Source organism: Rhea americana, unplaced genomic scaffold (assembly GCF_003343005.1).
Source record: "Rhea americana isolate MKP2758 unplaced genomic scaffold, rheAme1 scaffold_8, whole genome shotgun sequence".
Classification (NCBI taxonomy): domain Eukaryota; kingdom Metazoa; phylum Chordata; class Aves; order Rheiformes; family Rheidae; genus Rhea; species Rhea americana.
The window spans coordinates 2,503,526-2,530,185 of NW_028186978.1; the positions used below are offsets into that span (position 1 = coordinate 2,503,526).

Sequence of the window (26,660 nt, forward strand, 5' to 3'; positions counted from 1 at the left end):
TTAGTATTGCATTTATATTACATGCATACATGCATGCATACAATTAAATGCATATATACATAAAAAATTAGTATTATAATTAGTATGTTCCATTATAATACATTTATAAGGCACAAAGCATCTGACAATTATATCCTCTTTATTTTTAGGCTTCTGAATAGAGGGAAAAACGTGCAATATGTGCATTATTGTATATTAATATTGCATTGTATTTTTTGGTGTTTTTGGTGCTTCTTTGTCCTAATATCAAAATACAACATATAACTTCAAGATATAGCACTAGCCCGTCAATAACATTATCAGGCTGAGACTTATATTTTCCTGTCTTACAGATAACTTGTCTATGCTTCAGTTTCTAAAATGATTTCCTTCTAGTCACACATGGATGAAGTGGAAGACAAAAAGAGAAAATCTTTCAATTTTTTTTTCTTTTTTTTTTTGTCTTCTAGAATTCTTCTCTTTATAGCTGATATTTAGAAAATATTTGACTTTATTTTTAAGAAGTTCTTACAACATCTGTTAACTTCATGCTTTGACACAGGGAATTAAAATTTGGGAAATATATTGGTTATTCATTCCTGTGGAAAAAACAGCCACTTTGACAACCCCTAAGTTCCTGAAAAATATCATTGAAAGCTCTTGGTAAAGACTGGGGTTCTGCAATTTAAATTTAGAGTTTCCATCTGCAATGTGTTCTGGCTATTTGTTCYAGAGCTGAACAGAACTGGTTGCTGTCAGCTGTGTTGATGGGAGTCACAACACCTGAGAGCAAAGAGACTGTGTTCTGTTTCCTCGCTGCATCTTTTGCAACATATTCTTTATGTTGCAAATAAGCTGACTTAAAAGTAAAAAGGAAAAACCTGAATTGGAGTTGGAGAGAGATATTTGGATAAGGAGTTGGGAAAAAAATGGAGGCAAGAAGCCGATGGATGGGAATGCATAGACAGATAAGCTGTTGTTAAATGCTGGAATCAATGGATATATATCGGGATTTGAATGAGAAGCTCACATGGCAATGGGCTAAGCAGAAAATGAAATTACAATGGATTACTGGAAAAGGTCAGGTGCAGAGCTGAAAAAAATTAGAGAGAACCCAGAAAGTGAAATAGTTCACATCTAATGAGTAGCCATTCACTATTTTAGCCTCACTGTTTAATATGTGGTTTAAGCTTTATTTACTTTATTCTTGTTGATTCATGTTCTGAATACATAGTTCCCCTGCGAATTTTCCTATTGCCTCTATCATCCTAGTTTCTGAGTACTTCTTAATTGTGTAGTATGTTTTTACATCCTGTTCTTTCATCAGAAATTTTCTATTCTTTGGTGCATGTTTCTTCCAGAGTATATAAAATTGTATAATGTATAAGAATGGTTTCTAGTTTAACAGTTCCAAAAATGAGATCATATGGACCGAAACCAGACATTCTCTCTAAGTAGATGTGAATAATAACCTATTATGAAAGTTTTATTTAATTCAACTGTCATCGTATATAAGGACTTCCTGAAAGAAGCAGAAATAAGATTTGTTTTTCAAGGGAGTGTTCAGTTGTCTCATACATCAGACTGATTGTTTTATTTTTCTTTCTGGCTCATTTACTACATGTTTTTGACTGTAAAAATTGAGCCACAGTCATAAAGAAACACCATTTGCTATGCAAACTTGATCTAATTACTTTGAGTTACTGTAGCGTCTCTTACAGTAATTGAAACTGAAGTCTTGTGGATTGTATACGTATCATATGTGACTGTATAAACAAAACGTGTACCATACTGCAAAAGAGGAGTAACCCAAGGTTGCAGACAACCTTGATTCATGCGTTTCCAATTTGTATGTGTGTTTTAACATTTTAGTAATGTTATCTTAATGTAGCTTGTTTTTTGTTTTTGTTTTTTTTACTACAAAGCATATTAAATTATATTTCATTAAATAAACAAGAATGTTAATTCATGGGAATAATTAGCAAAGATAATTTTTTTAATCATGACTGATAATATAGTAGGACATGACATCCAGACCCTGTGCAAAGCCAAGAGATTTCCCTATGCAAATTAACAGAAAACAGATATCGWATCAATCTGTTTTCCTTTATAGGAACGTCTGGATTTCGCAATGAAAGAAATAATATTTGATCTTCTTAGTGTTGGAAAATCACCTAAAACCTTCACTATTAATCCAGAGGTAAAATAGGCTCATTACTTATATGTGGAGAAAAGGTATTGCGGAGCTGGGGGGAATTTGGGGGAAGGTGCTTAACTATTTTTGAGCTGGGATGAAAGCAGGCTCATGTGTATCAAAGCAGGTTCTCCTGACTAAACTAAAGAAGTAACTGTATTTGTGCATGATTGCTGCTTCATTTCTGGTGAGAAAGCTAGCAACAGTACTACAGTTTGGACTCATTTCAACAACAAATTCAGTAGGTATTGTGGATATTTGTTATAGTACAGTAAAGTAAAGCCTTTTTCGGGGAAGTCCTACCTAGCTCTTTGAKTTCGAGATCCAATCTTACAGATGAGAAACTTGAAGAAATACCTGCTTCAATATGTCATATTCAAGATTCATATCAAATCTTTTAGTGCTCTGTCCTGTAAAAAATAAAATAAGTACATTAGCCCCTGCCAGTTCAACTAGCTAAAATCAGAGTTGTGGGGGGGCACCAAAGGCTTGAACTTTATTAATTTTATTAKCCTGAAATGTAATATTTATATAATGTTTGTTCTCATCTATGTTACTTTAATGTTGTAATGTTTWGTTTCCTACTTCGTTTTTCTTCCCTTTGTTGCTATTGCAGAGGATGAATATAGGCCTCAGAGTCTTCCTTGTGATAGCAGATAGYTTGCAGCAGAAGGATGGTGAACCACCAATGCCGACAACAGGAGTTGTTCTTCCCTCAGGAAATACTCTGCGAGTGAAGAAAATTTTTCTTAATAAAACAYTGACAGATGAGGAAGCAAAAGTTATAGGTATGCTGTATTATTTTGTAAGTTGATATTTCCACTGTATGTACACATCTTCAGTTATCCTCAAGCATATGATCCTCAAGCAAGCACTTTWTTTCTATATTTATTTTAGTTGTTACTAGGAAGCTAATGGTAATATGTTTTAACAGAATTGTTCCGCTTCTGTAGTGAGGACTGCTTCAGAATATTGAACTTCTGGTGTTGCAAGACCAAATCCATGGCTTTTTTAAAACTATTTCACATTGCTGAATTAGCACAAGAAAGCCTGAAAACTACTAGTGTGGCAACAGTCGTTCCCTTGATGTGTCTCTAGGATTTCCCAGCCCACAGCTGAAGGGGGGTGAAAGATTTTTAACCCCCACGCTGTACTGATCTTCCGATGATGAAGTATTCCCTAAGGGACTGTTGCAACATGTGTAATTTCAGCTAGAACGAAAATATTCAGAATTGAGAAAACAGAAAAGGAACTAAGAGCTACTTCCTTTTTACATTTTTCCTGACAGAAACTTCTACTTACACCTCCTACTCTTAATACCTAACCATACCTACTACATGTTCAGCATGCATTTTTTTTTGTTACAACACTTGAAGTATGTGTTTAATACCATCTTACTGTACAGAAGATGCTTGTCTGAAGCTGCGTAAATGGTGAATAAGTTAGTGAGAAAGTCAAAATAAAATGAGAACCTGGAATAGTGAAAGAAATTATATGAATTCTTTTTCTTTTCAGGAATGTCAATATACTATCCCCAAGTCAGAAAAGCACTAGATAGCATTCTTAGGCATTTGGACAAAGAAGTTGGAAGACCAATGTGCATGACGAGTGTGCAGATGTCCAATAAAGAACCTGAAGACATGATTACGTATGAATCAAAATATTTTTGTCATGGTCATGTTGTATTATTTTTATGCTTATATTATATTTTATGCTAATGTTATGTTTTAGGTACAAACATTAGTGCATTAAAACGTTAACTTTTAATTTTAATAATAAATTATGGCTAATTTCACTATTTGTATAGATTGAGGGTGATAACTTGTTTTAGCCTCTGTAGTTTTGAGATAAATTTGAAAGTACTTGTGCTGTACTGAAGTAGCTTTCCCTCTTGTTTTGTTGGATATAAACTGTTTTCATAGGGGTGAAAGAAAACCTAAAATAGATTTGTTCAGAACTTGTATTGCTGCTATTCCAAGGCTGATTCCGGATGGCATGAGCAGGACTGACCTCATTGAATTGCTTGCAAGGTAAGGAAAATGCAATTCTGCTCTTGCTGAGTGCTCTTTCCTTGTGTGTGTGTGTGTGTGTGTGCGCGCGCGTGCGTGTGTGTAATAAAGAGTTTTCCAGTACGCTGTCTGTGTAGCATGAGGCTGCTGCATACAAGGATCCATTCCTCCTCTTCCTGCTTACCTTCTGCACTTAGTCAAATGTTACCTATTGGCCAGAATAGCAGGAGATAAATATGTCTTAAAAGAGGAGATTTTGAATTTAATGTAGATTTTTAAAGAGAATTTTTTGATAACAATTACAAAACAGTTTAAATTGATTGTGCCTTATCAGTGCTGATAAGTAGTTGAGACAGCTGGCGGGTATCTGAGTATTCAATGAGAATAGGTAGTTGAAACAAATGCAAACAATCTTTACTTACTAACTAAAGCAATAAACCTCATTGCTTTGTTCTCATTACCCTTCCCCCCTCCCTGTTTACTCAAAAGAAGGAAGAAGATAAAAATGGATTTAGATTAAATACACTGAAACATGTAGAACTGAGCAAGTGAACTCACTGTACTGTACGGGAGAGGTTGGGAAGAAGGGAGAGGTTTGGAGAGCAAGAGTATAGTTTTAAAATGCAGGTGCAGGGATCCTGGTCAGTTTGTAATTCTGAAATACAAATGTATTTGGATGTAATATATTGAGTCAGTTTTAAAAAGTCTTTTTACAGTAATATAGTATTATATAACAATACAATATTTGATACATTTCTTTTAACAAGCTGAAAYATTTTAAAGTGTATGTGCTAAGGTTTGTTTGCGGGAGATTTTTCTCAGGTCCAGAGTAAAACTGCTTTATCTGTAGAAATAATGGTTTCTTTTAGATTTTAATTTGAAGAAGATAACCTGCATGTCACAGGGTGCTCATTGAGCTCCACAGTAGTTTAGTTGCTCAGATGCATGTTAATATGGGCCCATATGAAAAGCTTAAACATCTCTCTTGAAAATGATTTGTTTATACTTAGATTTGTGAAGTTTTGCATTATTTTACTCTAATTATAAAGCCTTCTGTTAGTAGCGTGTTTCAGACTTATTCAGTGCAGAAAATGCATCTTTCTGGAAGTTTTCTGTGTTAATTAAAAAACACAGAAAAAATAAAAGAAAGTAAAGAAGAACTTTTAACACCAAATTTTAATTTGTGAAGGCTGGCTTAGAAGGTGCAGATCTGTGGTAATGATATTGCTGTTTTTTCTGAACAGGCTGACAATTCATATGGACGAAGAACTGCGTGCCTTGGCTTTCAATACACTCCAAGCATTAATGCTTGATTTTCCAGATTGGCGGGAAGATGTTCTTTCAGGATTTGTTTATTTTATTGTGCGTGAAGTAACTGATGTCCATCCAACACTTCTTGACAATGCAGTAAAAATGTTAGTGCAGCTCATAAATCAGTGGAAACAAGCAGCCCAAATGCACAATAAAACCCAAGATTCTCAGGTATTTCCTGATAATATTCTTTGATATTAAAATACATAATTATCTACATACATTTTTGTTAGCATGCTTTATTGTTTGTCAAGTAACAAATATTTTACTTCTTGCAGTGCTGGAAGATTTTTAGACCTGTTATTTTAAATAAAAATATCTGCCAGAAGTGCATTTTAATATTATTAAGTATTCTCTAAAAACTAACTTACGGCACATTTTTATTTACATCAAAAGTGACCAGGTGTAGCTGGAAATATATTTAATAGGAGTGCTTAAAGAGTGGAACTAAATAAATGAATCATCTTTTACTATCAAATGGAAAAGATTTAAATAATTTAGTTATATATACTCTTAAAAGTGAGTGTTAATGACTTATTTTTATTTTTACCCTTGCTGCATTGTTCTCCWGAGAAAGTGAAATAAGAAAGACTTGTTTGTGATATTTATTTGGACTGAATTCAGAGAAACGATAAAAATACAAAGGAGCTGATAGTATAAAATTTTCATAATGTAGAAGTTTGACTAGCAACCAAGCATGATCTAAGTATCCTGCAATTAATTCTACCATTRCTAATAATAAAACTGTATCTTGATGTGTTTACTTTGTTCTTAATTTTTGTTTACCTTGTATTATCTTTTCCTTAGCGTGGTGTATCCAATGGAGCTGCACATAACCTTCCTCTGGAGAAGACCCTTTGTTCCAGTGTATTTCATGTGGTAGAAGGCTTTGCTTTGGTTATTCTTTGCAGCACAAGGCCTGCAACCAGAAGATTAGCTGTCAGTGTTCTCCGAGAAATAAGGGCCTTGTTCACACTTTTAGAAATTTCCAAGGTAAGATGACCCATTCATGTAACTGCTCACTGAAAGTGTACTGCTTTTCTTGACTTTGAGTTTTTTATGTTTTGTATTTTGTCTTTTGTAGAGTGATGATGATTTGGCTATAGATGTGATGGACAGACTAAGTGCTTCTATCCTGGAGAGTTTCATACATCTCACTGGGGCTGATCAGGTAGGAGGTTGTTGTTGTTGTTATTCTTTATGTTAAACTAGATGTAAGATGGGGTAAAATCTTTGTCCCATGTGAATTTATATCTTTTAAATTACAGTGTCATAGCATTGCTTTTACATTAGGCTTGAGGAAAGAGTGATTGTTTAGTATTTTTTATCATTATTTTCTTTTTTCTTTTACCAAAGGAGCTTATAGACTGTTCATTGTAACTGTGTTGTTGGGATAATAAATGTATAAGAAATAGCAGGAATAAAACTTCTTTCTAATTTTATAGCCARATTTGATTATGTAAGTAGTTTTATTATGCATAGTTGTTTTGATGTATGTATTGACTATGATTATTGTGTATTGATTATGTATATTATGTATTATCAATATCGTTTATTGATTATGATACATTATGATGTATGTATGATGTATTATGCTGTAATAATATAATATAATGCTTTTATAAATAATGTAACACTATTAGTAATATTGCTGTTAATTGGAGGAAGTTAATTTGCATAATTTAACATTGAGTATCTCTATTATACTACTGGAATTGAATTAAGCCTATAGATTAAGGGGAGATAAACCTGTAAAAAATATACTTCAACTCTGATTCTATGTGGTTATAGTTCCATAAAAGTATTAGTGTTCTTTTAAAAATTAAATGAGATTTCTTCTATAGATCTTCATGTCTGTGCAAAATCTGCCTTTTGTGTACAGGTCACTAAAAAATAGAGTCTTTCCTAATTATTCAACTCTCATCACATAATTTAGTAGTTAGTATAACATCCTTTTCTATTGGTTGATAAATGAAGTTTTGGTCTGTTTCACATCTATCCAGATTTCCACTACAGGGATCATTTTATAGTGCCCTTTTGTCATCTAACCACTGAATTCCAATGCATTAAACATTTTCATATTTTTTTCACACACAAGGCCTTTCTTTGCAGTAGTCTACCATATTTAATTTCCTATTGATTTCTGAGTTTTTTCCACCTTGGTTGATAATACAAAATTCATCAGCAGTTTGTAGCCTTTAAGATTGAAAAAAAAAAAAAAAAAGCCCACCACTCCCAGCCCCGCAACCTTCCTCTCCAAAACTCTCTATTTCTGCCTCTACTTAATCAACTATATTGGAGTTCCCCATAGACACCTGAAAAATGCTTCATTTTTTCACAATCTCTACCTACTGATGATAAAATTTGAGGAATATTCTGAGGCTGCCAAGACCACTGTATTTACTGTGATCAATACTGTGTTAGTATTTCCTACATATGCTTTTTTCCATAAGATTACAAGTTCTTTGAAGAAGAGACTGCTACCTTCTTCAATGGCTGTACAACATCTAACGATCAGGGGACCTTTTTCCATGATGAAAGCTATAATAAATATCAATAAGTTGCAGCTAAATTCTTCAATTTATGTTCATTATTAACTCATAAATATCAATGAGGAACTCTTCTRATAATACTTGTAGGAAATGAAATGGGATTCAGGAGTAAGGTTTTAAGGCTCTGGAGCCTTTTGGGAGAGTAAGCCATCAGAAGTGAAACGTCTTTTTGCAATTTATTATTTCCTAATATCCAKTTTTTTTCCAAATAGCATATCTATATCACTGCCCATATTAGGAACTTCTATTAAACAGCACAAATTAAATAATATGTTGATCTACTTACTAGATGTGCTTTTGACACTGATACTTCATTTTATATTTTTTTAAATATATATAAAGATATATAATATATTTTTATATATATATATATATATACATGAAAAAGATAAAGATACAGATATATAGATACATAGCAGTGCAAAGACATTGTTACTCGAATATATATGGGTATTAATTGTTTCCTTGTTCTGTTTACACACACAGACTACTTTACTGTACTGCCCCAGTTCAATAGATTTGCAAACTTTGGCTGACTGGAGTTCCTCCCCAATCAGCCACCAATTTGACGTGGTCAGTCCCTCACATATATGGATATTTGCCCACGTGACCCAAGGCCAAGATCCATGGATTATAAGCCTCTCAAGTTTTATGAAACAAGAAAATCTTCCAAAACACTGCCCCACAGCTGTAAGCTACGCTTGGACGTTTGCTTATACCAGACTCCARCTGCTGTCCCCACAGGTGGATATAAAGTAAGTTCGTTTCTGCAGAAAATACAGTCTGGTAAACTAAACATTCCTCTAAGATTTATCATCATTGTAATGTTGTCATATTTCAGTAAGGTGAAATGTGCACTGTTACTATTTTCTGTGGGTATAATTCAACTTTATGTAATAAAATGTTAAAGCAGTTCCACTTAGAAGGAAAACTGGCTTAATTCATGGCTTTTGGACATATTGTAGTTCAACAAATTTGTCTATAAAAACATACACTATTGTTGTACAAGTCTATTCTGATAATTTATTCAGACTTTACTATATTAAGAATTGCAGAAGTGAGGGCAGATATGTAATTTAAAAATAAATTCAATGGGAAAAAGCTAAGTCTGGTAAGCTTTATATTCTGTTTGAGATTTTCTTTCTTTCTTTCTTTCTTTCTCTTTTTTTTTTAATAGCAGCCCTATCAATGCCAAGAAAGTAAATACTACTACAAGCAACGACTCCTATATTGGGCTCTGGAGAAACTACCTGATTCTATGCTGCAGTGCAGCTTCTTCTTTAAACTCCTCCACCTCCACAGGCTCTGTGAGATGTTCCCCTCCTGAGACGCTGGCGTCTACTCCTGACAGTGGTTATAGCATTGATTCAAGAGTAGGTTCTTCTGTTGCTTACTGTGGCTAGCTCTATTACGTATTATTGAAAGAAGAAACAGTTAAAGCTTGTATTAAATATCCTGATTCTCAGATGCTTCTGTAATTTCTGTGGAAAAAATAGTATAGTATACATTTAGCTTTCATTTGTTCAGGATAGCATGTCAGTTCACTTTTCCCACTCTATGTTGTAGAATTTTTTTCTGATTATGTTCTTCCACGCAAAAATACAATCATATCATGAAAATGTTAACCCAATCTCAAAGTGACAGTAATGAGGAAGTGTTTAAATATATACATATACATACATACATACACACATATATATATATATATTCCCCCCCGCATCGGGAGCTTTCTGTAATTCGAATTTCAGTAACTGAGGCAATTGTGTATTCAGGAATAATGTTTCTTTTATTTTTCCTGGGTAGTTTTTGTCTGCCTTACTTCTTATCACCTGCAGGCATTTTTTTTGTTTACTTCTTCACTTTGGTACCTTTGTGTAGAAGATACAGTGATGGGGAAGGTAACTGATGGACTGTGCAGCAGACTTCTGTCAGAAGCAGCTTGCTCCGGTTGTGTTGTTCTGAAGTTCCTCTCCCTGCATCTGAGGAGCTACAGACTGACACTTTGTTGTCTTYGAGCAATGCAATGGAGTCTAAGAGACAGAGATACCAGAAGTCTATTCTCTCTTTCAAAGGAGAGCGGATACACTGAAATACATAAAGCTCCTTTGTTCAGAAAGTCCCATCCTGTTCCGACCCCTGCCAACCCCGTGTGTGTGTGGGGGGAAACAAAAACAAAAAAAACCCACTCCTCTAGTCAGAATGTCTTCCAGAGAAGCACAGAAGAGCCTTGGAAACATCTATAAAGACATGTCCTCCAAAGCTAGACACCTATGCTACAGGACTCTCAAAGTGTTTAATTTTTAATCTCTCAGAGATGACTCTACTGTGATACACTGTGTACAGTGAWACATAACAGTATCCACTGCTGTGCTTCTCAGCAGGCTGTGAAGGTTTTGTCTTACTGCCTACCCARCACCTCTTGGAGAAGAATTGTCTTAATATATTTTTTAATATATAACTTAATATATTTTGACTCCATTATATAAAAATCCTCAGTAGATAGCAAACTACTACTGATGGTAAGAGATACTCCCCAAAAGTTTTTGAACTGAGAGAAGAAAACAGCAAAGACTAAGGCAGTTAACCTCTGGTTTTTATGAGGCATTCACAGTTATCTTCAGTCCTCTATGAGAGGATATGTTTTTAAGGAAATTTCCTATTGTTTCCTATGGAAATAGGCTGCTGTTATGATTGTTAAAATTTGGGTACAAGTTCTGTAATCCAATTACGTAGATGCTTTCATCTACAGAAAAAGAGCCACTTGGGTCTGTGGGACTGTTTAGTGTTACTTTAATTTTCAGATAAGCAAGTAATATCTGTCTAATTAGATATTTCAGGAGAGAAATACACAGAATAATGCTAGTCCAAGGAGTCACCTGATATGATTTTTGACACTACATTTAATTTTATACATTTTATATTTACATATTAATATATTTAAATTTTAACTTATGTATTAGTAGCAATATATATTAACATGTGCATGTGACTAATATGCATGCGTAATATAGGTACATAGAGAATGCRATTTCTGTGGTAGTACATATAATACTTCTAGCATAAATGTATCTTTCTGAATTCTGATAGGAGCACAGATACTTCTGTGGAAGTGGAAGGATAGTGAGAAAACAGAATACTTTTCTAGTTATCTTTTGGTTTTGGTAATGCTTGTRCCTTATCCATTCAAGTTGGACTTATTTTTGCAAGAAAAAGTTTGTTAGGTCCCATCTTCTCTCTGGCCACTATCAAAGCCAAGCATGTAAGAACAGAGTAACCACAAAATYCCTCAATTGCATCTTATTAATCTTATTGCAAGTTAAAATTCAAAACTGGAAAGTCAGAACTTTAATTCTTGCTGTATTGTATGTAAGTAAATAATTTGCAGTCATTTCTAATGGTAATCTGAAKTAGTCACTTTTTCAGTGTTTCCTGACTCTTTCAGTATTTTTCCTTTGTCTGTAAGATCTTCGTGATAGCAGGTCCATAAATTGTAATGTAACTCTACTGTCCTGACTTCTGTAATTGCCATTTGTGCAAAGGAGTAATCTTCTCTCCATTTTAAATTTCACATCTGTTTATTGTATTGAGACATTCACTGTGGTCTGAAGATAAAAATTCAGTACAGGGAACGAAGAAGAATAAAATACTAATTTACTATTGCAGAGAAAGGTTTTCTTGTCAAAGATCAAAAATTTCATTTTTATTATGAGCATTTCTAGTTACTGTTCATTGTGGGAAGACTGCAAAATTAGAAGAAATGCTTTAATGTCACTACCTCAGTATTATGTAACTACTTCATTCTGTTTTATTCTGATTTTATTGTTAGATCATTGGCATTCCATCCCCTTCTTCCTTGTTTAAGCACATAGTCCCAATGATGCGCTCTGAGAGCATGGAAATTACAGAATCCCTTGTGCTGGGACTTGGCAGGACCAACCCAGGAGCATTTAGGTAATTGTTGCATTTCATCTGTTTTTATGCTAATTGATTATTAAGTTGGGGAACCAGAGCTCAGGAAAACATTTTATTGATTTTTTTTTAAGGTTTAAAAAAATAAAGCAGTGAAAACTGTCTACCATTGTCTTTTCTAGCATTTAATTGTGTGATAAAGATTATTAGAGGTCAAAATAATTTTATGTAGAGACTATGTCTATATAAGCAGAGCAAGGGAGCAGAGCCATAGTTAGCATGCAAATGTGAAAGAAAAAAGTTGGTTGAAACACTAAACAGCTGTCTTTTTTTGATATTAAAGGCTGTTTTTAAATGAGAGAGAAGACTGTGTGGAGTATTAACAATTGAAATGTTAATTATAATCATGTTTCTAAAGTTACTAAGCTCTCCTTATTGCTAACACCAACAAACATGCATTACTGACCATGTGGTGGGTATGAGATTCATGCTAATTGTACTCTAAAAAGAGATTTTTAGATAAAAATTGCTAGTTACAACTGTTTCCTGACCACTGGTGAAGCTACTGAAATTCTTGGCTCTCTTTCATTTTTCTGAGTAAGCTTCCTAATGCTTCATAACTAATGCATCTTTCCTATACATTGTACAGGTGACAAGTCCATATGGATTATTTTGGATGTTGTTAACTGTGACTTATTGTAGTAGAAATAAATCTATGCCAAATCACCTGTCCTGACTGCCAATTTAATTTTATAGATTCTATTCACCATAATTGGATTTAGTTCATAATTCAAGCTTTTGAGTGGGTTCACCCTGTTGTGGTGAACCTTTATATAAATACATATAAACACATGTAAATGATCTGTCTAGTCTTCATGGCATCCGTGCCTCAACTGAAATGTACTTTTCTTCAGATTTTAACGTACTGTACTATTGTGTGTTATGAATCCCCTGATGTGAAAAGGTGGCTCGGCACATCTGTGCCGGAAGCGCCGAGTTTCAGAGTGTGGACTTGGCCGCTGTCCTGAACTCGCCGCTCTCCCTTTATGGAGGAGGAGGGAGAARAACATCCGAGGGAAAGAAAATTCTCTGGAAGGGCCAGTGCTCTGTATCAGCTGTTCTCTGACGGTGAACAGCGTCTTACAATGGAGAGTTACAAAACTGTACATTTGACTGCGTGTTGTAGCACTTGAGTGCAACCAGTTGTGCTTCTGCAAGAAGAACYTGGGAATCACTAACCCTCTGAGTTTTGAATCAGGTGTTTCTTTTCTCCAGTCACTATTCTCCCACATTATTGCAAGCAAAGAGTCAAAGATGTGTTTGAAACCGTCGTGCGAGTTGTTATGTTGTATGTCATACCTGACTTCATTCTCGTGCTAGGAGTCCAGCCAAACTTTGTCCCATGACCCCAAAGATCTGCTGAACAGTTTAAATCATAATTGTGCTGTACAAAGCTAGAAACGAGAAAGGATTTCACTAGAAATCCTTGTTCTCTGAATTAGAAACAATTGATTCAGCATTTAAAAAAAAAAAAGATAGTGGTCATTACTCTTCTAATTCTGTTATCCTGAATTCCATGCTTYGTTTCAGATGACCTGCATTTTTCCTCTCAGTCCAATGCACATACTCGCACCAGAGCCTTTCCAAATGCATTGACGTTCTCTACTGATTTGTTTCTTTTTCCTACCATTCCTCCCCGCTTTGTATGTGTTACTTGGGAGTTACTTTCGTTATGGATTATTTGCAGTACATTTAAACTGTTGATAGCATATTCTTTTTCATCTTTCATTTCTGAGTACTGAACCTATCAACAAACTCCATTGAAAGCTGACCCTTTAATATGTTTTCTCAAAAAAAAAAAACCCACAAAAATCTCCACCTACTTCCAAATTCTTTTCTGTGCTGATTTTAGAAGGAAGTATAAACTAATCCATAATGATGCATAAAACTCTTGTAATTGGGTATACAACAAAAGTTTGTGAAACTTTATAATCACCTTAAGCCGTTTTCTGAACGAGCCGCTTTGAAGGGTGTAGCAGAGGAGTCAGCCATTTACCGTACAAACTGTTCAAGCGGTTGCTTGTTTCTGCTTTTGGTACATCTGTATTAGAACAGTGCAGGAAGCAGAAAAACACCTGGGGTCACGCTCCAGCAGATCTAAAGAGGAGGAGCAAGTTACTTGGCTAACAAATAGTAAAGTGAAAATAGTATGTTTTTAGCTTATCATTTTGTCTGCATAGAGTCACACTACAGCTGTTCTCTTTCACCTTCCCCTACCCCCTTTTTGGAATTATAAAACATTGTCAGTTTAGTAGAAGGAACTGAGTAGTAATAAAGACTGTGGGAGCTTCAGAACAAATTGGGAATGTATCCACAGCTTCAAAGCATGTTGCTTTTCAGTTTTCATTGAGACTAATTAACTTGTGTCAGCATATTATTATTGGCCTTAAAAAAACAATGTTTATTAACAACTAAATGCATCGTGACAACTCAGAGAATGTAACATAATAAATTGCCAACACCGTCTTTTTCTAGTGAAATCTATTTGCCCTGTAAGGCTTTGCTAAACCTTGAATGTGAAAATAAATAAACAGCATTTCTGATACAAATATGTCATAATACTTGGTAAATGGCAATTTAATGACAATTATTGAGGCATCTGGATGATTTTCTGTCTTTAAATTAGGAAAATCACTTTGTAGGAAGTGTCTATCTTTTAAATGCTGGTCTATTTCACAAAGCTGCTGTCAAAGAAGAAAAATCAGGGTGTTTGTAACACTAGTTGCTGTGAAATATCCTTCAGTTGAGACGTTATTTAGTGGGTTTTTTTTATCCTTGTTTGTTTATTTCTATCCAGGGAACTAATAGAAGAATTACATCCTATAATTAAGGAAGCACTTGAAAGAAGGCCAGAGGTAATGAGATGTTTTTGCTATATTCAATACCCTGTTTTAACTCTTTTCACAAATGATAGTAAAGAAATGTTAGTTATATTGTTCTTTAATTTTGCAGCTAAAAACTATCAGTGTAGCAGACAAAAAAATCATAATTTTTTAAATTATCATGAGGTGTTTACATTAGAAGAGTTTTGTTTTGTTTGAGTTCTGCTTAATATTTCCTTCTCAAAGTGGGTTTGAGTGATTAAAAAATTACTCTAACCTTTCCTACTTTAGTAACATGCACACAATTACTATTACATAAGGCATAATGAGCTGTGTTACAGAGTCAACAAATTCGCTAGTTTATTTTAAACAAAAATGTCTATGTGAACTCTAAGCTCACCTGGTTACACTAACACTCTAAAAATGTTATGATGGAGAGTGTAGGTTTTATGGTAGGGTTTAGAAATCTCAGTTGATATCCATAGAAACAATACCCATACAAACACAAATTCAAGGATGATTAGTCAGTATTTTTTGAACTATCTGTCATGTTTTTGTTAGTAATAAATTTATTATTAAGTACAGATGATGGGAACATCCCATTCATTTCAAAATGTGACTGGGCTATCATGTGTTTTGTCAGTTTTGCATGCATGTTTGTGGGAAGATTGACATGTGTACTTGAATTTGTCAGTTTATATGTCATACTTTTCCATAGACAGGCATGATAAAGTAGAAAGTACATCATTTTAATAATATGTACAACAGTGGCCTAATATATCTTGGAGTTACAGCAGAGATTAATTTTTTTTTTTTCACTTTACGGTCTATTAAAATTAACTTGTAAGTTTGGTAACTGCTTTTAAATTTGGGCACCCTGATAGTTAATGCCAATTGTAGCATACATATAATAATGCTTCTTTATGCTTTACTGTTTTTATACTTAGTTTTTCCTCTGCTTCATTTCATTTTGTTTCTTCTTGTTAACYAGAACATGAAACGGCGCAGGCGTCGAGATATTTTGCGAGTACAGCTAGTACGAATATTTGAACTGCTGGCAGATGCTGGTGTCATTAGTCACAGGTAGGGCAGCACTGAAGAGAAGATGTTTTTTGTACTTCTGAATTAAATCACTAGTATTCTTATGACCCAATGAAACAAGCGTGCAAAATTCTTCATCAAGTTTCAGTATACAAAGATAAAGAAGTATACAGTTTTATAAAACTCAAAATTTATGTTTGCTAGCTTTCTAATCCCTCACTCCCTCATCTTCTTTGCCACTATAGTCTATGTTTTATTTAAACTGTTAATATTTGCAGTGACACTGCTTTGAACAGGCAGCATATCATGTTGCTTTTTGTGTATGCTTGAGCATAGCACCAGTTATTTGAATCACCAGCAAATGCAAGTTAAAACTGGTCTTACAACAGAGAGCCTATGTTGGAAATACATAATCTATCTGGAACTCTTCATCRCTTGGCATCCTGATGCTAGTTGCTGTCTCCTATGCAAAGAAGTCTGCTGCATTGACAATCTTTAAGCAAACTACTACAAAATGTTAAGAGTGCTGCATCAGAAACGCTGACTGCTTGAATGCATACCAGATCTGTAGCCCTTTCTGCATGCTGATTTTTCAGAGTCCACAGTTAAAATTGGATTCTTGCTTTTTAGCTTTTAAGGTATTCACTGGTGCTTATTTAGCGTATGTAGAATATCTCTTAACCACAGTCTGCMCTCTAGAACTTGGACAACCTTGCTCCTCTTCTCAGCTGGTGATTGCTCTCTGAGGCCAGTCTAGCTCTGTGGCAGCAGCTAGCATGCAATTACAGGCTACCCTGAACCCCCRATCTTCCATTTGTTGTGCCAGGCACAACAGTTGTCTGGAATACAGTTGTGGAAGAAGAAGGGTGGAGGGTGCTGAGGAGAAAGGATTCACTCTTCTAACAGTTGTTTTTCAAAGGAGGGCGGGTCGGAATCACATGCAGACTTTAATCTCCATATTTTGTTTAGTATCAAGTAGAAGGMCACTTGACCCCAGTAATAAGAAACTAATTCTGTGGAGGGATGAGTGATAGTATGAGGCTTGATTATTAGTTTTGCTTTTATTGGARCTTTCTRTTTAACAAGAGAACAGAAATTGGGTCAAGAAATGACTCCTAATTAAATATTTGCAGTTATACAGATTTTTAAAAATGAAAAATAAACATTATTTTTAAAACCTATAGTATGTATTGACAAACTGTTTGAATTTTTATTTTTAAGTGCAAGTGGTGGCCTTGATAATGAAACACATTCCCTCAACAACACTTTRCTGGAGTATGTTGATCTAACAAGACAACTCCTAGAAGCAGAGAATGAGAAGGATTCTGATACACTGAAAGATATCCGGTGCCATTTTAGTGCCTTAGTGGCAAATATCATTCAGAATGTTCCAGGTATGTAAAAAAAAAAAAAAAAAAGATATCCGGTGCCATTTTAGTGCCTTAGTGGCAAATATCATTCAGAATGTTCCAGGTATGTAAAAAAAAAAAAAAAAAAAACCAACCAACCAAACAAAAAATTCTCAAGACTTGCTTTAATATGCAGTATATGAAAAAGAAAAAAATACTCATTTTTCTTCAAGAACTTTTTTTCTCTGATGTTTCAGCTCGCTTTTATAAAAATAACTCATACCATCAGTTTAGCAATGTGAGTTTTTAAGAGGGTTTTGCTACTATTTGGAATCGTATGAGTATTTTTCCTGTTTCAGGGAAGTCTTATTGATTGACAGTGCATTTAATTTTGGACTAATAAATACTGTATTGGTATAACTTGTTCATGCATAGCAGTGGCATTAAGTGGGACAATAATAAGCACATATCTAGCTATTATTTTGTCTTTACATTAACTTTTTCTTTTATATTCATTTTTTGTCTGTTACGTATTTCAGTTACAAAAAATACAAGAAAAGTGGGTCTAACTGTGTGTACTTTTCTTACAGTTCACCACAGAAGAAGTGTCTTTCCGCAGCAGAGTCTACGCCACAGTCTGTTTATGTTGTTCAGTCATTGGGCAGGTCCTTTTAGTATCATGTTTACTCCCCTGGACAGATACAGTGATAGGAACATGCAAATAAACAGACACCAGTACTGTGCGTTGAAGGTATTTTAGCACTTTATGAATTTTGGAAATAGATATTGACTCTTCTAATGAAGATTTAACATATGGATTTTTGGAAGTGGTTTTCACATCCTTGCTATCRTTCATGACTTAGTTCTTTTTCTCTTCTACCTACATGCCGAATTTTGGCAGTTTGGCCTTTTCTATAATGTGACTTACTGAACGTCTTATAGGAATTTCTTAAAATTACAAATAAATATTCACTTCACGTGACTTTACTCCTCATTTGCCTAAGGAGATTGCCTTTCATGTAAAAGTGCATTAATAACCAAATTGTCATGCCAGCTCTTACTGTTACTTTTCCATATTGACAGTTCCTTATGTGGGGGAGTTCAGAACAATAGGATTTGATTATTTTATTTCTTAAGATATTAAACAGAGTTTTTTAGCCTTGCTCTTCCTCCCTYGTCTGAATAGAAGTTTTTGATATTTTAATGGGTTTGATAAAAATATATTTGCCCTACCTGAGTAATGTTTTTCCAATTACTTTCTGAAGGCTATGTCTGCTGTACTGTGTTGTGGCCCTGTTGCAGATAATGTGGGGCTCTCATCTGATGGCTATTTATACAAATGGCTGGATAATATTTTGGACTCCCAGGATAAAAAGGTAATACAGACAATGTCAACRTTAGTTTATAGCTGTCAGTGACTTCAATATACGCTGTAATGAGATGTGAGGTCAAATTGGCCCAAATGCTGTAGACTGAATTAAGTTCAAAGCTGTTTTAGCTTAAAATATGTCTTTGTACTGTCCTTGATACATGCATTAACCATGTGAGGGAGGCAGTTCCTAATCACAGCCTAAGAGCAGACAGAACAGAATTTAAGAGGGAAGGACAAGGAGTTAGACAAGACAATATAACCTAATCAACTAGATTAAGTTGCATTAATAAGTAGAACTTTWAGAAGTTTAAAGGAGTTGAGATTTTGAACATGAGCTCTGTGAGACTGTAGGGTCCATTGGGGGTTCTATGGAATTATGAAGACCAGCCTTTGCTATCTAAATAGTAAGGTAAGCTTTACATCTGAAAGATAAAGCCTCCATTGTACTAAATCTTTGACTGCATAGGAATACTTGATTGCTGCTCCAGAGGGCTACATAGATTTGAGAGAGCACAYGAGTTTCTACATAGCTCTGTCCCTTTTATGCCATTGTAATTCATGTATATATTTCAATGCTTTTCTATATCTAGTGCTTTCAGGTTCAGGTTGAAGTAAAAGCAGTTAAAATAGTAAATAATAACTATTTTTTTTTATTATTTTCGAACAGACTTCAAAATGAGAATAAGATTACTAGTGCTATATAGCTATTTGCTTTGATACTGTATAACTGTGTACAACTTGAATATTAAACAATTTAATAGAATTATCTGCTTTTCTTTTAAACTGTGGTCTCATTATTTTTAGTTAAAACAAATTTTGTATGTTGCCTAGCTTTTGCTTTAAAATATCAGTGTTTTCTTTTTTTATGCCATTTTTGTAAGTCATCCTTTATTTTTCACTTTTCATTTCTGGAATACAGGTTCATCAGTTAGGTTGTGAGGCAGTCATGCTGCTCTTGGAACTCAACCCTGACCAGAGTAACCTCATGTACTGGGCTGTAGACCGGTGTTACACAGGTTCCAAGCGGGTAGCAGCTGGCTGTTTTAAAGCTATAGCCAGTGTGTTTCAAAACAGGTACTACAGAGGTTTTCGAAACTTTCATTTTAAGTATTCATTTTCAAAGTCACCCCTGTTTATGTGTATATGTTGCTACAGAAACTTTCCAGAAGGTTGTTAATGTTATCCCATATTATATCCCCTATGAATTAAACTTCACTGAATAAATTCATATTTTAAAAAGTCAAATGTAATTTTATTTCACACTTCCATTTTTTTTGTAGGGATTACCAGTGTGATACAGTGACCCTCCTAAATCTGATACTGTTTAAAGCAGCTGATTCTACTAGGGCTATCTATGAAGTTGCTATGCAACTATTGCAGGTTTGTAAGCTAACTTTGATTTTAAAATATTTTATATCTTGAAAGATAATTTTACGTGTRTATTTAAGAAAGTTGTTTCTGGTATTTTTTGGCTATCCTTTCAGTAACAAAATGTAATGTATTTTTTTCCTTTATTTTTAATAAATACTTAGGGCAAATCCTTGCGTAGCATAACTTGACTTCAGTGGAAGTATACTTATTTTCATGAACTGAGCATTCAAGACTTACCTTATTAGAGTATCTGCTTTTTCAGGATTTGATACCAAAAGGAAGATTTTTCTAATTTGGTACAATAACAGAGTGGCACATAACTCTGCCTTTCCAAAAGCACCTTAGGGAGAGGCAATGTCCTTGTTGTCAGCTAGATTCAAGAGTAAAGTTTCCTTTGAAGAAATACCTCTGTTGATACATCTGCACTTACATCACCCTGCCTTTCAGTCCTTCCTTTCTTCTCAAGTGAACACTGCTGCTTAAGATGGACCAAAAAATAATTTAAACAATGTTAAAATGCTGTGTCTTTGTCGCATCAGAGATTACATTGCTTCTATCTATGTCTCATTTATGTGCAAAAGTTAGTATTGTTTGAAAATATAAGTGTTCAATAGTATCTTAAACTTTGCTATAGGAAAATATATATTTTATACAGTATTATGAAAGATTTCTGAAAATGATCATCTTTTGCTCATCAAAGGGAGCAAGTCTTAGTTATGCTTCTACAGAATTACACATTATATGTGAATATGATAGATGTATGGATATTTATCTARATGAACATTAAATGGTAGTAGATACATGGATATAGTATTTGAAAGGCAATCTTGTATGAAGATTTCTAATAAAGCTCTAAGGTAATTTTGTATAAAAACTTCCATTAAAGCTCTGTACTTAATTGCGAATTCTGAACATTATTGTTGTAGATCTTGGAACCAAAGATGTTCCGTTATGCTCACAAACTGGAAGTTCAGAGGACGGATGGGGTTTTGGGTCAGCCWTCTCCTTTACCGCATCTATATTCTGTATCGTATTATCAGCTGTCAGAAGAATTAGCAAGGACTTATCCAGAACTAACTCTTGCTATCTTCTCAGGTATGGTAAAGAAGGTTCATCAGGACAAAAACATTAAAAAAAAACTGTAGTTCTAATTTTTCAATAATTTATATTTGTATGTAATTCACTAAAATCAGGACCACAATATTGCATCTTCATTATGTGTGGAGAAAACTGAATTTATTCTGACAGTCTTTGTTTGCTCATATTTGAAATATAACATACTCAAGAAGAAAGAGAAATGAATAAAGTTGCTTTTACAGACTTGTTAACAGCTGTGAAAAAACATGTATTTGAGAAATGGAATGGACCAAAAAAATAATTTAAACAATGTTAAAATKCTGTGYTTTTATCACATCAGAGATTACATTGCTTCTATGCAAAAGTTAGTATTGTTTGGAAATACAAGTGTTCAATAGTATCTTAAACTTTGTCTACAATTTTACAATTGCTTTTCAAAATTTTTCTGTTGTTCTTACTCTAGACTACTTAGAAAGTATTTTAGGCAGTCACAGAATAATAATCTCTCATGTCAGTCAGAAGAAATACTAGAGCTAATGTAAGGAAGAGGATTTTTACAGGGCTTTTTTTCCACATTTTTTTGTGTCAAAATTGGTACACACAAAGTTAAAACTCAGATTCTGTTTTCAGTTCAGTCTGAAGTGGTATCTCAAGTAGAGGAATTTTGCTCCAGATCTTAAAACTTGTTATTCACAAAAGAACATTTTACAAAGTATTTGTCCTACTTTGTGATTTCCATTGGTTTGTACTTACTGATCATATAAGACATATGCTAGTGGAGGAATATATAGGCGGTGCTGTAACCACGCTCATCAACCTGATTTGCCATGGTAATTGCTGCATGTTTGAAGCATGCAATCCGTGATAACTTCCTCATGGTCCCTTTCTTGCACTGAAAGCACTTCTTGCACCCTTCTCTTCACCCAAGTGATACTGGCAAATATTACTTGGATTTCATTTTCTATTTTCGATGGAAAGCTCCTAATAGAAGAATAAAAGCTTGTTTCATGAGAATTTCTTAATATGAGGCAAATATGAAATGGAGGAACATTATGTCAAGTTTACTTTTTCAGAAATTTCAGCAATTCACAATTAACAGAATAATCAGAATCTAAAGTGTTTGTCTTCATGTGTTTGTGTGTCCAAGGCTGTTTGTGTCTATCTGTATTGGTTATATGTGTGTATACTAATTTTGTTTCTTCAGTATATTGTTTGTCAGCAAAGAGTCTTTAATTATCTCTGCTGAAAACCACAGATTGTCATTATGAAATGGCACTGGTCAAAAAAAATTGTCAGTAACAGCATTAATATATTTAGTATGATTTACTGGTTTCATGGTTGTTGCTGTTGTTATTATTACTAAAGCTATTCTAGTATTTATTGATTTACATTTTTATGTATATACCTGATTTTTCAATGACAGAAGTAAGCCAGAGAATCCAGACAGCTCACCCGGCTGGGAGACAGGTGATGCTGCATTACCTGCTACCATGGATGAACAACATTGAGTTGGTAGACTTGAAACCTTTGCCGACCATTCGTCGGCAAGATGAAGATGAGGAAGATTCTTTGAAAGATAGGGAGATAATGGTGAACAGTAGACGCTGGCTGCGAGGGGAAGGCTGGGGATCACCACAAGCTACTGCTATGGTTTTGAACAATCTGATGTATATGACTGCAAAGGTAAAACTAATTACTTAATATTCCCTGTTGCTCCAGTTTTAGGATGGAGGGAAATAATTTTTGGAGATACTTTGTTACCAAATAGCAAACTTTTTAATAATAATTACTCGATTTTATTGGCTTGTTTATGTATACCCAAACCATGCCAGATAGTTTTGTGAGTAATATTAAGAGAAATACATAATATGTTAGATAAATGTTATAGTTAAAGGTTAACTTGAATAAATCTCATGAAGACTCAGAACTTGTTTTATAATGTAGATGTCTGGCTGAATAGATAATACCCACTCTCCTCCATAACTGTAATCTCAAAAAGTTGAAGTGGAGTTTTAGAACAAAYCTTGTTACTGTAGGATGGTTGACAATTTGTCCTTCCTATCATAGCAACTTCCAACAGACAAAAAGTATTGGTCACTTGCAGTGCTCCTGCCACTTCTTTATATGATTGAATTGTACTGATGAGAGATCACTTTTCAAGTTACAAATTAAAGCTTCTTGGTAGCCTATGATCCATGGAATTTTATTCAAGGTCACTAGCAACTGGGAGATACTGTTTCTGCTAAGTATGTATAGCATATATATTGTATATGTATAATATGTATATATTTAAAAAAAGAGGAAGAGTGTATGTGTGTGTATATATATGTACACACATGCGTGCGTGTGCACGCACACGGACTTGTACACACACACACTTCCTGATTATAGTATATAGTATATCAATCTGATAATAATTACTTCTTACAGAATGTGTTTATGACAATGAGCATATGCAAAAGCTTCATTCCAGAATGTTAAAAACATAACAGCTTCCTATGGAATTTATGTGTCCTTTTTCTAGTCCCTGTTCTGCTCACTCAATACAAACCATTTTCAAATACGATGTTTTCTGTTGGACTTTTCAGGAGAGATATTAATTTTGTTTTCTAGTATGGTGATGAAGTGGCTTGGTCAGAGATAGAAAATGTTTGGACTACTTTGGCAGACAGCTGGCCAAAAAATCTGAAAATAATTTTGCACTTCTTGATCAGTATCTGTGGAGTGAGCAGTGAACCCAGCCTTTTGCCTTATGTAAGTACCTGATGTGACTCTTCTCAGTGATATCCATATTTGAAAAATTAGTTGCGTGTCTAGCAGTGACGAACACTAAATAAACAAAAAATATCACATGGGATTCTGATATCAAAATCTCCTATAGCATAATARTGTCCCATAGTTTATGACGACTGAATACTATGAACAAATTCAGTTTTTCCTGTTTGAGTTATTTTGGATATCTGTGCTCCATACATTAATATGCTTACAATTTTCTCTTTGTGCTCGTGTTTTGTTTATCTGTTATAAAATTTGTCTTTCTAGAAATACATGATGATTTTTAGTATGATACRTTTTTTTCCATGTCATATCTTGTTAGCCTTTTCTCTTCATGACCAAGATGTACCGCTACATTAATGGATCAGTTTAATCAACACAATTAAATGGACACTAAGTATCTTTGGAAAGGAAACATTTTGCTGTTTTAATAAAAATCTCAAGAGGCAGGGAATACTTCTCAATATATTAAATAGAGAGAGTATACTAAAATAATGCAAGGTCAACCTGTAAAACATGTGAAATTATGGAAACCTTCCATGAATCAGGTGAATGTATGAAATATTTGTAAAAAGAATTGAAAGATAACAAAGATTGTGAGAAGAGAGCAACCTGCTGAATGTTCATGAACTTCGTGAAGATGGCACCAGGAGAAATGGTAGAAAGAGAGAAACTRATAAACAAGCAGCTAACACAGGGCATTTTTTTCATTTGCTGGTGTTTTGTTTTGATTTGTTTTTAGACTGTGGAGGGTACCTACATCCATCAATTTGAGGGAAGAGAAGCTAACAATCGGTGAAAGAGTGGCACAGTGTGTTGGGCAATTTTTAAATGCTCTACCTTCAACCTAATGTGATAATGATAGGATTCTTGTTTTTCATACTTATTTGGTATTTCACATTTTTACACAATGCACATTATAGAAATTGTAATCTTCTGAGTTTTGGTCCTCTATTTCATATCACTTTTACTTGCTCTTTATTTCTGCTTGATAGTCCTGCATCTTTTACTAGGTTGAAAGTTTGCTATCTTACTGTCCAGAGGGATGCCCAGATTTGATTTACCTGGGGTATTATTCAAATGCAGTTAGCCTTGAAGTAACAGTATTTGGCTCTGGTCTGTGCAATAATTTCTTCCTGAATCAAAGCCTCAAAGGGAAAAAAATGATTTAATTGTTAAGTGCAAAGTTTCGCTTACAGAAACAGGATCAGTTTCAGTTAAACATATCATCCATTAAAGGTGCTTGAGAAAGAAAACCAGAAAGGAGATAGCATTTTAAAGATAGCTGAGCCTTCCTATACTTTTAAACAACTYACTGACTATTCCAATCTATTTGAGCTGGTAAGTCTGAAAGAGACCACTAGCCATCTATCAAAATCCAGAGTATCGTAGATGGGCCATAGACCTTAGTGAGTAAATCATAAACACTGGAAAAGACTCATAAAAATGTATACAAAGTACAAAGTTTTAGCATTTTTTTCTTCCTTTGGCATAAAAATGAAACTTTCAAATTTCCTAAGTTGTAATTTAAGATGGTGTGAAAAAGTAGATGGATCATAGAGTAAATTGAAGCATGCCATGCTGTCACTTAAAGAATACCATGTAGGAGATGGTGTGATCAAATTTTGCAAATTATCTCACATGACAAAGTACTAAAGAAAAAAAAATCCCCCTAAACAAAACTTTATTTTAAATTGGTTTTACTACATGTGACAGCACTACAGAGTAGCATGAGGGGGGAAAAAAGTGATACCTGCTAGAAACAAAATAGAGTAGTGTGTATCTGTGAGGTACCAATAAATAGATGATACTGCAATACATACACTTCAGCTTTTCTTTTTATTCTCCCAYGCATATTAGTCTCTCTGTTGCTAAAACCTTCATAAGAAAAAAATGTTTTATTTTTTAAATTGTTGCCATCAAAATAAGACTTATTTGCAATGCTTGCTTCTGTTGACAGCTGTGAAAGTAATTTTGTTTGCTTTTTSTGCTAGAGTAAGTTGTACATAGATCACTACCAATAAAGATAGATAGTGACTCAAAGCAGTTGTAGTGTAAAAATCTCCTGTTATTTTCCTTTTTTATCCAATCACTACAAATAGAATTTTTGTATATATGTGTGTACATACATATGTATGCATGTATGTTCTTTTTCTTCATGGCAGGTAAAGAAAGTTGTTGTTTACTTGGGTAGAGACAAAACAATGCAACTGTTGGAAGAGCTGGTCAGTGAACTTCAGCTTACTGATCCGGTCAGTTCAGGAGTCACTCATATGGATAATCCACCGTACTACCGCATTACATCCAGTTACAAAATCCCTTCTGTCACTTCAGGTGAGAGTTTATTTAATTTGAAGTACTATCATTTTAAACATTTTAAACATTTTACTAGCAATCAGTTACAATATTGGACTTAAGCTATAAGTAATTAGGAGTATAGTTTTAAAAAATATATATTTATATATGTATATGTTTATATTTGTATGGTGTAAAGTCCAGAACTGCAGTTTGTAGTGTATCTAAAATTCCCATTTATGAGTACTTCATAGGCTTACAAAGTACAGTTTGTATCAATGTATATGCTAGATTTTGTCTACTTTCAGATCTTCCCATGTTTACCTACCGCAAATAATTTATATAGCAATTCAGTTAAACAACTGAGACAATTTATGTCAATTTAAATCCATGTAGATTGTTATATTTTAAGTTATGGTACTGACACAAGCTGCATCCATACAGATTTATTCAAAAGGATTTAAGCGAACTTGTTCAGGAGAGTTTGTTTAGAAATAGCTAGCAATAAATCTTAAAAAAAAAAAAAAAAAAAAAAAAAAAAAAA

The 26,660-nt window shown here is 34.0% G+C and overlaps 1 protein-coding gene across 1 annotated transcript in view; it reads left to right on the plus strand.

Moving 5' to 3' along the window:
* FRYL (FRY like transcription coactivator) overlaps positions 1-26,660 on the plus strand; it is a 145,913-nt gene that overhangs the window by 69,028 nt on the left and 50,225 nt on the right. Inside the window, exons 15-35 of the mRNA XM_085322719.1 lie at positions 2,093-2,179; positions 2,790-2,961; positions 3,689-3,821; positions 4,096-4,203; positions 5,427-5,664; positions 6,301-6,486; positions 6,578-6,664; positions 8,532-8,800; positions 9,223-9,418; positions 11,872-11,996; positions 14,812-14,869; positions 15,828-15,919; positions 17,099-17,271; positions 17,817-17,977; positions 18,492-18,602; positions 19,518-19,672; positions 19,879-19,978; positions 20,896-21,064; positions 22,470-22,729; positions 23,660-23,800; positions 25,987-26,155. Of these exons, the coding sequence (XP_085178845.1) occupies positions 2,093-2,179; positions 2,790-2,961; positions 3,689-3,821; positions 4,096-4,203; positions 5,427-5,664; positions 6,301-6,486; positions 6,578-6,664; positions 8,532-8,800; positions 9,223-9,418; positions 11,872-11,996; positions 14,812-14,869; positions 15,828-15,919; positions 17,099-17,271; positions 17,817-17,977; positions 18,492-18,602; positions 19,518-19,672; positions 19,879-19,978; positions 20,896-21,064; positions 22,470-22,729; positions 23,660-23,800; positions 25,987-26,155 (3,190 nt within the window). The remainder of the gene's footprint in view (positions 1-2,092; positions 2,180-2,789; positions 2,962-3,688; positions 3,822-4,095; positions 4,204-5,426; positions 5,665-6,300; positions 6,487-6,577; positions 6,665-8,531; positions 8,801-9,222; positions 9,419-11,871; positions 11,997-14,811; positions 14,870-15,827; positions 15,920-17,098; positions 17,272-17,816; positions 17,978-18,491; positions 18,603-19,517; positions 19,673-19,878; positions 19,979-20,895; positions 21,065-22,469; positions 22,730-23,659; positions 23,801-25,986; positions 26,156-26,660) is intronic.